Raw genomic sequence first — 11952 nt, 5'->3', positions numbered from 1 at the left:
TAAGGAACTGGGCCAACTGTCTGACGGGCATAATCTAAGAAGACTCTTTCAGGTCTTTGTACACACTATGAAAATGCTTTTCATTCATCGACTTTTACTACACTTGACCTACCAAAGTGACAGTTATTTAAAACCTGTTTTAAAGAGTCCTCCAGACGTTTATTTTAAAGCATAATGTAAAAACTGTATAAAGAACTAGATTCTGTAATGGGTTTGTGAATAATACCCAAGGTTGTTAGCACTGAATAAATACCTTTTTAATAGTTATATACACAAATATACAACTATGTGAACTTTAATTAGCAGCTCTCTTCTTTTTTCTCTTTTTCACTGGCTTTTTACTTGGTGCTTTTACTTGTGTTGCACTGATGGTCTGTGTTCTGTGAACAAAGTAAATTAACAAGTTTTAACAGTATTAGTACTAGGAGCTTACTTTTGCCACCTATGACAGAAGAATACTGTAACCTTGAAAGGCATCCAAGCAGTTTTACAGACATAATTCTATAAATCTCAGGTTGAAGAAACCCAGAGAGCAAGCTTCTAAAAAGTCTTGAGTATATGTATACATTTGAAATAAACCAGAAATTTGTTACCTTATTTTCTTCGGATTCTTATCTGGTTCTAAAATGATCATTTCTTCTTCTTCACTGTCTGAGAGCACTATAGGGGCATCTTTTAAGAAAATGTTAAGAAAGGAATGTAAGTTTCAGATAGAGAACCAAGCAGCATTTTGGGTGGAGGCTTACAGATCTACTATTTGGTTCTTCCCTTCCCTGAGGTTATTCCTTGGGGCTCTGAAAAACCTTATGTGTGCTTCTTTAAAAGAATTAAAATGAGGGGGATAATTCTACATACATGTGTGTGTGTGTATAGTGTGTGTGTGTGTGTGTGTATATATATATATATATACACACACACTATACACACACACACATAGAGCATCTTATAGAACCAATTAGGAAACAAGTCAATATGCCAACTGAATTCCTTGTGCTACTCCTTGAATTTGTTAATTTTGAAGATCTAGATTTTAAATTTCTCCCTATTATAAACAACACTAAAAGGAAAAATACCTAGAAACAAATTACTGGGTCAAAAGGCATATACCTTCCGAAAGACATTTTTGCCAGATCCCTCCAGAAACGTTTCAATTTACACTCCAAGAATAGTATATTAACCCATTTTCCTATACACCCTTGCCAATGTGTTTCTGGCCATTTGTATTTGGGAATGCAAATACAAATAGGAACAGAAACAAAAAATGGGCAAAAGAACAGAAACGTCTGTTTCTGTTCTTTTGTCCATTTTCCCCATGAAACTTACTACATTAATTCTTTATATTTAAATAGAGTTTTCAATTACTTTCTCCCTATTAGAAAAATTTCACAAATATATAAAAGCATATGGAGTTAAAAAAAAAAAGTTAACATCTATCAATACATAGTCCCTGTGTTTAAGCAGCTTATGTTGGTGTAAATATATAGTAAATACATGGAACGAGGTCTGGAAGAATAATACTAAATAGAAGTAACCACTGGGGAAGCTGAATAAGGGTCCCAATTAATGGGGATTTTTTTTTTTTTTTTTTTGCCTTACAAAAAACCCCAGCAGGTCCTCAGTAATATTTACAGGCAATGATCTTCCTTGAAGGCAGGCAGTATCACCTTCACTATTTTCTCAGCCAGCTTTAATAGCTGCATCCTTTAGTTCTCCACCAACCTACTTCCTAGATCCCTCCTTGTTTATTAAAATTTAGAATTCTTCACACAAGCCACATTTCACTGCTCAGTAGCTACATGTGGCTAGTGGCTACTATGCTGGACAGTGTAGAGACTGAACATTTCTAACACTGCAGAAAGTTCTATGGATGGCACTACTCTAATATACGTTCTGATACTGCCTTTTTATGTTTGAGTCTAGAAACTATACAAAGAAAAAACAGCACACAGGAATGAGATTTTAAGAAACTCATCCCCTTAAAACTGGCCCGGATAAGATACAAAAACAGAAAAAAAAAAACTTAAAAATAAAAAATGCCACTCCCTTCACATACCAAAGAATACCACTGTTCCTCAAAGATAAGCATATTCTTGCAGTTAGCCTCAACAGTTTAGTTGAAATTTAAATTACAAAATATTTAGCCCCAACTGCTAATATAAAAATAAGATTCCTAAAATAGGGATATATATGTATGTGTATATATATATATATTACATATAGCCATAAAGTATCACATACCTTGGCTTCCAATATTAGAGACTTCTCCTGTGTCCATTTTTATACTATCAAGAATAATAGCTTCATCACTGCCACCTTCATCTTCGTCTTCCTTCTCAGAGTCTTCAAGATCACCCCAGGAGTTTTCTATTCCCTCTCCAATTTGGGCGGTTCCAGGAGTCCACAGCACAGGTTTCGAAACACTTAGCAAGTTAAGAAAACTGAATAACAGAAATACTGCTATTTGATGCAGTGCTGAAAATGATTAGAATGAAAGTTTTCTTCCTTTAAGATTGATTGAAGTGTGCCTCAAATTATTAGGAAAAAAATTTACTAATAGCTATACTATGGATGGCTGGACAGTGAAGAAGAAATAGTGTATAACTCAGGTTAAGATTTTATGGACACAATGGGTGAGAAATATTGAGAGACACACTTGCTCTGAACATTTTAGTTGCAGTAATAAATCTGGTGAATGAATGAACTTCAAGGACAATGTGGGGACTTCCCTGGTGGCGCAGTGGTTAAGAATCCGCCTGCCAATGCAGGGGGATATGGGTTTGAGCCCTGGTCCAGGAAGATCCCGCATGCTGCAGAGCAACTAAGCCCGTGCGCCACAACTGCTGAGCCTGCGCTCTAGAGCCCGTGAGCCACAGTTACTGAAGCCCGAGCGCCTAGAGCCCGTGCTCCACATCAAGAGAAGCCACCGCAATGAGAAGCCCGAGCACCACAACAGAGAGCAGCCCCTGCTTGCCACAGCTAGAGAAAGGCCGCGTGCAGCAACGAAGACCCAATGCAGCCAAAAATAAATACATAAGTAAATAAATTTATTAAAAAAAATAAGAACAATGTGTATAATGTATAGTGTCTGACCATGCCAGTGAGATTAGGGAACAATTTTCCAAAGGAAAATGAAATGCTGTAAATTGCTTCTTAAAATAAAAGAATTTTCTGGTTTTGGTAGGATAGCTGAAGGGAAGGTAGATGTTACACCATCAATTTAATATGACTCATCACTATCTTGTCTCATATCTTAAATGTTTTTTTTCTAACAAAGTACAGTGTTTCAGAAAACAAATTTCCATATGCACACACTTCACAGAGCCCTAATAATACCCAAAGTGTTATGAATCTTCTTGTTTTTACCAAAAACACCCAGGAAAGATACACTTCCGAAGGAGGTTCAGCTTCAGAGATGATTTCTTCTGCTTTCTCCTCTACATCGGAGGTATCAATAGGGGCCTTTTCCATTCTAAATGCTGTGATCCTTTGATTTGCTATAGATTCTGCAAAGCCAAACTTTCCACCTTCTTTCCTGTGTGGGTTTTTTTGGGGAGTTGGGAGGGAAGGGGGAATGAGAGATGGGAGAGAAGACAGGAAGGGAAAAAAAAGTTAACTATTTTATCCTTTTGATACATAAGAAATATTGGATGAGAAACTATTTGACTAACTTAACCCCACCAATTTATTATGCCTATCAAGTGAGATAATAAAAAGTTACTATAATTAACCATTTATTAAACCATGTGTCAAGCATGTGTTATGTACTTAAAGCAGAAGACACTGAAGTGCTGAGATATAGCTGTTGCTTAATGTCACACAGTAAGAAGAGATGGGAATCAACCCCAGTTTGTATTCTTTCTGTTAACATGAGCTACTGGATTCTTTTTTTCCTAAGAAAATGTTAACTTTTTAAATGAAAAATATTATGTGGCTTTTTAATACAGATTATGTGTAAACTGGAATACAATAAATAGTTCAATCAACTTTCAAAAAACATTTAGTATATTCAACTGAGATGAACAGATAAGGAAAGACTGTAAAAACTGTAGAGTTATGCTTGTGCGAGAAAAATCCTCAACAGAAAAATCTATAACAAGACCATTCAGTTCTAAAAAAATCAAACTTACCTAACTTTCTGGTCGTTCGCCAAAGCTTTCTGTATTAGCTCTGTAATTTCTGCTACCTTCACACCAGCTATTTTACTACATCTCAAAACCTATTTATAAAAGTGAACTCTGTTATTTAAAGACAACAAATCAAGTAGCTTTCTCTAACAAAACTAAAAACATGAGATTAGTTTTTCTACCTTTGCAATTTAAGCCTTTTTAAAATATGAAAATAATACAGTGTAAACACAAATTAAGGCAAGATGTGAGAGCTATTTTTATTTTTATTTATTTATTTATTTTTATTTATTTTTTTTTGCAGTACGCGGGCCTCTCACTGTTGTGGCTTCTCCCATTGCAGAGCACAGGCTCTGGACGCGCAGGCTCAGCGGCCATGGCTCACGGGCCCAGCCGCTGCGCGGCATGTGGGATCCTCCCGGACCGGGGCACAAACCCGTGTCCCCTGCATCGGCAGGCGGACTCTCAACCACTGTGCCACCAGGGAAGCCCGTGAGAGCTATTTTTAAATGTTAAAGGAACTGACCCAAAAACTTTTCTATGACAATGTAAAAGATACCACTCAAGAGGCCACAGATACACTAACTTCCTTTCTGTGAGTGATCCATAGCTCTGTTCAAGACAGGACTGCACGGTGTCCGCCGGAAAGCTTTTATAAAGCGAAGATTCCCAGGCCTCAGGGACCTAATGAATCAGAATCGCTGGAAATAGGGATCTGGCAGTGGTCATGATGCTGGTAATAATACAATGATGATAACAGAAAATAACATTTACTGCACACTTAATTTATGCTATACAGTACAATATATCCATATCTATCCCTATATTCTCCTAACAGAAGGTGTTGACATTAAGATTATTTACTATTTTACAGATAAAGAGATTGAAGCACAAAAATATGAAACCATCTGCCAAAGGTCAGTTAGTGTAAGGAAGAGCTGGAATTCCAATTAAGTAGTCTTTGTGCTCCTAACGAGCTGCACTATGTGCTACATGGCAATCTATTTTCTAAAAGTCCCCATGTGAATCTTACATGTAGCTGGATTTGAAACTTCTGCTCACTGTACCCAAATTCCAAAAGTAAAACTATCTTTTTACATAATTTCTACTTTCTGACACTTTAAAGAAAAATAGGGATATAGGGACTTCCTTGGTGGCACAGGGGTTAAGAATCCGCCTGCCAGTGCAGGGGACACAGGTTGGATCCCAGTTCCGGGGAGATCCCACATACCACGGAGCAACTGAGCCCATGCGCCACAACTACTGAGCCTGCGCTCTAGAGCCCATGTGCCACAACTACTGAAGCCCACGCACCTAGAGCCTGTGCTCCGCAACAAGAGAAGCCACCGCAACGAAGAGCAGCCCCCACTCACTGCTACTAGAGAAAAGCCCACTCGCAGCAATGAAGACCCAACACGGGGAAGGGGAAGGAGAAGGAAGGGGAAGGGGAAAGGATATAAATCTCTTTCCTCACTGAAAGGAGAAGTGTATTCCTCTATCTAGAGGTGTAGACTCTGGAGGGCCATCCATGGGAGAAGCAAGGGAGGAAGGAGGGTACCTTGTAGCCACAAGTCAAACGACAATACTGAAACCAGATTCTAACAGATCCGAGAATCAATCATTGAAAATATCTGTTGGATTTTAGTTTAAAAACAAGAAAAAGCTTCTAAAAAGAAGAGACCTATTTTTAATGGAACATTAATCAAATCAAAGCACTGACTTGATCTTTCAGCAGCATTATCCCACCACTGGATTGGATGGTGCAAATCTCTCGATGCTTATTCATGGCAATCACCAGCAAGCCATCCATTACACGTTCCTCTCGTTCATTGGGATCCACCAATAAATATGTTCTGAAATGAACGTTAAATGGACATGAACAAATCTGATGCTGAGTGCTTGTCAATTTTAAGCTAATGGATATTTTTAAAAATAGTATTATAGTAAGGTCAACACAGTGTAGGTCTGAGCCTATGAATTTGAGTCACTTTAATCTGAAAAGAGACAACAGAATTATTATAATGTTAATTTGGTTAATTTTAAAGTTTCCCTAATATCCTGTACTTTGAAATTCTTCCAAGTTCTGCTTGAAATTCTTCCAGGTTATGCTAATGGCTCATTACAAAAAAATACTGCCTATTTCCACACTGTCCAATGTTAGCCTCCAATCACATGCGGTTACTGAGCCCTTGAAATGTGGCTAGTCCAAACTAAGATGTACTATTAGTATAAAATACTGGATTTCAAAGACTTAGTAGAAATAAAAGAATGCAAAATATCTCAGGAACAATTTTTAAGATATTGATTATATATTAAAATATTTTAGATATATCAAGTAAAATAAAATATCAAAATTAATTTTACCTGTTTCTTTTTACCCTTTTAATGTGGCTACTAAAAGTACATATATGGCTCATGTCATAATTCTACAGGACAGTGCTGGTCTATTTCCCTCTAATAAAATTCTATACTACAGTGACTGAAAGATGAAAGCTTTTCTCTAGTTCTTAGTCGTAAAATTGCTAAAATATTTATACCTCTCTTTGTTTCTAAAGAGATTTAAGGCTCAAGCTTTCATTTAAAGGCACCTTACATGGACCTCAGATTCCAGGTTTTCTGTTGTAGGAGGAATTAGCAGTGAGTTGTGAAGAAACTGCTGGAGAGGTGAAGGAAAACAAGATTTTTTTTTCTCATTTGTGAACCATTCTGCCTTGTAACCTGCTCCTATCCTACAACTATTCCATATAATATGCTCCTCAAATATATTCCAAAGTCCTCTTCCATTAATCCACAGTCATTCTCAGCCTACTTTCCAAAATTAGAGCCTAACATCTGTACACCTCTAGGAAAGATACACTACCATGCTGTGGTAAACTCATAAACGTGTAAGTATGCCATGAAAAGAAAAATGTGAAGTCTCTTCATTAAAGGAGAATTTGTCACTTCTACTGAGAAAGCTCTTAGTTCTGAGCATTTGTCAAGTAATGCTCTTAAGAAAGAAATAAAAGAACTATAAGGCGCTCTAATATTAAACAAGGGGTTTGTTCATTTGCCTACGGATTTATAATTTCAGCCCATGACAAGGATGAGACTTACCCTTGCTGGAAGAAGGCAAAACTGACACAAATGGGCATGTGGTGGATACTCAATGGTACAGGATCACGTTCTTCAAGTGTATACTGTTTGAAAATAAAAGTTTCAATAATTACAGTCACTAACTTACAAACATACAAAAAAACATCTTGTACATCAGATATTAAAATAAAAACTGAAATCCCTTTAATCTTCAGTGAGTACCTAAATAACTTCTTTTGCAACTACCTGTTTGACTTTGCCATTCATCTTCCTTAAAACTTTATGTATTTGTCAAAAAGCTTTATTGAGGTATAATTTACATAACATAAAATTCACTAACTGTTAGTAAATAATTCACTTTTTAGTAAATATATAGTGAAGTAACTATCACCACAATTCAGTTTTTAAAACATTCTCATTGGGCTTCCCTGGTGGCACAGTGGTTGAGAGTCCTCCTGCCGATGCAGGGGACACGGGTTCGTGCCCCGGTCCGGGAAGATCCCACATGCCGCGGAGCGGCTGGGCCCGTGAGCCATGGCCGCTGAGCCTGCAAGTCCGGAGCCTGTGCTCCGCAATGGGAGAGGCCACAACAGTGAGAGGCCCGCGTACCGCAAAAAAACAAAACAAAACAAAACAATTCTCATTACTCCCCCAAATTCCCTTAAGCGTGTTTGCAGTTGATTATCACTCCCACTCCCAGCCCAAAGCAACCACTGATCTATCAATACTTTATCTCTATAAATCTGCCTTTTCTGGACATTCCATGTAAGTGGAATCAAACAATTTTCAGTCTTTTGCATCTGCCTCCTTTCAACTCAGCATGTTTCATCCACCTTGAAGTATACATCACACCGGTAGTTTGGTCCTTTTTACTGCTGAATAGTATTCCACTGCGTGGATACACCACACTTTGCTTTTCCGTTCACTAGTTGATGAACGTTTGGCTAATTTTCAGTTTTTGGCTGTAATGAATAATGCTGCTAGGAACATTCACATGAAAGTCTTTGAGTGAATGTATACTTTCATTCTCCTTGAGTACATTCTTAGATATAGAATTGTTAGGCTGTATAAGTTTACACTTAACTTTTTAAGAAACTGCCAAACTCTTCCAACATGGCTGTAACACTTTACCACCAGCAATATCTCTACAGTATTTTAAAATCAATGTCTTTTTTGTCTACTCATCACTCTATATTTTCTTTTTTACTTCCATATACCACCTCCCCTCTCTAAAGGAACATGTCTCTATTGTTAATAAAACTTTCTCTACACCTCTAAGTCTTTCAAGAGTCTGCTCCAGTCTAATTCCTAAAAACAGCATCATGAATGACATCTTAGAGAATTTGGGCATCTGATGTTTCCTTTTATAACTTCAGGAATCAAATTATCACAACAGTGCACTTTCATTATTCTAGCATGTAATTTATATAAATTGAAATTGACATACTCTGCACAAAAGAAAGGACAACATAAATAGTATAGGTCCATAGTTTTCAAAATGTGGTCCTTATACCAGCACTATCATATCACCTGGGAACTCTGTCAGAAGTACAAACTCATACATCCTATCCCCATTCTACTCTGAGGATGGAGACTAGCAAGATGTTTTAACAGTCTTTCCAGGTGTTTCTGATGGGTTTTTGCCACACAGTGAGAACAAGCATCTCACTGTGAAAATACTGAGAATTATGATTTTTCACACATGCCCCCTAAGCATAAACTAACCACTTTATCTAATGCTCAATCCAAAGAAGTCATCTATTTCTATTCTAAGAAAACCAGGATAGGGTATGCATTCACTGACAAAACTTTAATACAGGAGATTTAAGAGATTTCAAAGGTAACTGTGACCATATTTTTTGCCTTGTGAACAAATTTTACAACATACTTAATTGCCATTTACAAGACTTCATTAGAAACAAGCTGTCTGCACAGCAAGGATATTCATTCATTCATAAGAAGGAGCCTGGCTCACATCATGGAAGCTTACCAGTGTTACTTCATCTCCTTGGACAGAGACATCAGGCCTTCGGAAGTGACATAAGGCTACAATTGCAGCAATGCTGGCAGCATCAATAATGTTTCCATCATGATTTAACAAATGTAGGTCCACGCGTATTTGCCAAACCTGAATGTGAATTCAAAACAAAAATAAATCCTAAATAGTCACAACCAGAGGTTATTTATAAGGAAAGGTAACACTGTGTGCAAAATTTTCTCTTGCTGTTAAAACATGCAGTTACTCCTTCTATTGTATCAATAAAAATACATTTAGAAAAATATCAAGCCAGACCAACACCTGAAATACCAATAGCTTACCTTTCTATGAGTCATTTGACAACAGTGAAATATATACTGTAAATAAACAGAACCACACTACATTTAGTACTAACATTCCCCTAACTCCAAGCCTAATGATATTTTTATTGTGTCTCCTAACTTAAAAACCTCAAACTCTTAGGTTTTACTTGACAATATTTATGATAACCTTACAAGTAATGCAAATAGTATTATATTCAAGTATAGAATGTGGAAAGGCCAAGTGACTTCTTTGGAGTCAAAAAGATAGTTAAAATACCCTAATCAAGAATAAAGTTCTAATATCATCAAATAGCACAATATATTGAGAGTAATATTTCCAATGTCGGACTACCAATGACTCACTATGCAGCCCTGTGTAAGTCAATAAACCTATCCAAATGAAGGATTTAATCAGTTCTTTAGCTCTTCATCCATAAAAAAGGAAAACATTACCTGCTTCTATCAACTCACTTAAATAACATAAGAAAATAAATGAAAATATGTGAAAAACCACAAGTTCTCTGAATAAGAAATTTGTATACAAATCCAAGTTGCTATTTTCACCAATTTTTTGTCCCTCCAAAGAGAGATGACACAAAGTTCTATGGGTAGCACTCAGGAATATGTGAAGTGAAGTGAACTAGAATAAAACTGAATTAACTGAAGCTCTGAGAATGAAAGTATAGATACAGGGATCCATGAATCAACAATACTCATCCGAAGATTAAGAATTTTGGGCATATTCCCCACCTTTTCACCAGCAACAACACAGAGAGATTCAGTGTCTATACACTTCGAATTTCTTAGACATCTTTCCAAGAGGCGATTCAACTTCACCAAGAGATCTGACTGCCTATGAAAACAGGAATGGGCTAATGTCATGAGATATAACACCAGGCAGTAAAACAATAGCTCACCCCTGTTAGGCTCTCCTCTGGCTAAAGCAGCTTAAGAAAAAGATTTAAATACCTGCCAGGTTCAAAAGCTGGGGCAGCCATCTGAGAGAGCTCAAGGTTAAAAAAAAGAATACCTTCTGTTGCCCTATTGAGTTTTGGAGAAACAAGTTCACAGGAAACCTGTCCAAGAACTCTGCAAAGATAAAGTACAAATCTGTTAATTAAATGTATTTCCTTTCCAATTAAAAAAAAAAAAGGAAATCTAAAGATTGAGTTTCAGTCTTACACTACGTTGAGTAATAACATGTTCAGTATGATATATCATTAAAGGTTGAAGTTACCTACAAAGTATAGTAGTAGAATACACACAGAAATAAAACACATATTGGCATAACCAAAGAGATGACAGGGGAAAAAAATCTCATTACAATATTTAGTATTCCACAGATTTTTAAGAGTCAATGACCATTTCTTCTCTTTTCTAAAATAAATATTTAGTGATACAAGATGGCATGCAAACTTGAGACGTCCTAAGAGTTTTCTTATGGCATGGTTCACCAACATTATCTGACCAGTATCCTCACAACTTCCAAGTGAATATTAAAAATCTAATTCTCATGTCACTCAGGAAAAGGAGGAAAGTAGGCCCTACGTAATGACAACAAATGCAAGGAACAAATTCAGTGCAACCACTGCTGGCTGTATATATGATTCACAGAAATCAGAAAGAACTATGTGATACTTATGTGACAGAAAATATATTCATGATTAAAAATGTAAAGTGTGACTATAAAACCAAAGTCTTGCATTAAAGAAAACATACTTATTTTGGGCAGCTAAACAAAGTACTGTCCAGACTTATCTGCTTTGTAAACTGGGTCAATCAAGTTCTTTTAAATTTCTCCCTATTGAGCTTATACCTAATTTGAATACTTTGTTACCTTGTTTTTCCAAGTTCCACAATGCAGCACCCATAATCTGTTCCAAATGAGATCTTGATGTTCCTATAATCATAGGTTTGTCTGCCATCCAGCCGCTGTAAGCACAACATTCCTTTATTCCTAATACAAATATTTATTACTCTGTGCTAGGCAGTCCTGGGGCTAAGCACTTGGAGGTAAGTGTGATCCTACCCACTCCACGTAGGAGAGTGGAAACTAGGTGCCCGAGCACTGACAGTCGCTGGGGTGACCTGAGCCTTGAAAAGACCCCACCGGAGCCAAATAAATACTGGGGCCTTGGGGGAACCCACTGGCCGCTCCCCTAGGGGCTCCCGGGGCCTGCGAGAGCTAGGTCTGTGCGCCCAGGCCGGAAGGATGCGGGCCGCCGCGCTACCCGAGCGCTCACGCAGCGCCAAATTCCCGGTTTACCTTTTTCTCTTCGATGGCGCGGAGTAGAAAACGGCGCTCGCAGTTTGAGAGTGGCGTCTCCTTCATACTGTCAGGTCAGGGGACGCACAGGTACTGGAATGCGTCGGGAGAAGACACCCTGCACCTCTTCACGCGCGCCCGCTCGTACCTCGGCGCAGGAGACTGACGTCATCAAAGCTCGTCAGG

At 37.6% G+C, this 11952-nt stretch overlaps 1 protein-coding gene across 1 annotated transcript; it reads right to left on the bottom strand.

The window, feature by feature from the left end:
• Positions 1 to 232: 232 nt before the first annotated feature.
• On the bottom strand, positions 233 to 11934 carry EXOSC9 (exosome component 9). Its single transcript, XM_004265095.4, has 12 exons — positions 11767 to 11934; positions 11338 to 11432; positions 10470 to 10589; positions 10251 to 10353; positions 9190 to 9327; positions 7221 to 7303; positions 5845 to 5977; positions 4128 to 4216; positions 3386 to 3532; positions 2239 to 2420; positions 594 to 672; positions 233 to 380 (listed from the first exon to the last, which is right to left on the bottom strand). Exons 1-12 carry the CDS (start codon positions 11830 to 11832, stop codon positions 296 to 298), a joined length of 1320 nt encoding a protein of 439 aa, XP_004265143.1. The 5' UTR covers positions 11833 to 11934; the 3' UTR covers positions 233 to 295.
• Positions 11935 to 11952: the final 18 nt, after the last annotated feature.

This window comes from Orcinus orca, chromosome 4 (assembly GCF_937001465.1).
Source record: "Orcinus orca chromosome 4, mOrcOrc1.1, whole genome shotgun sequence".
NCBI lineage: Eukaryota > Metazoa > Chordata > Mammalia > Artiodactyla > Delphinidae > Orcinus > Orcinus orca.
Note: the sequence above shows the minus strand (reverse complement) of the source record. Positions and strands in the feature narration are given on the sequence as shown.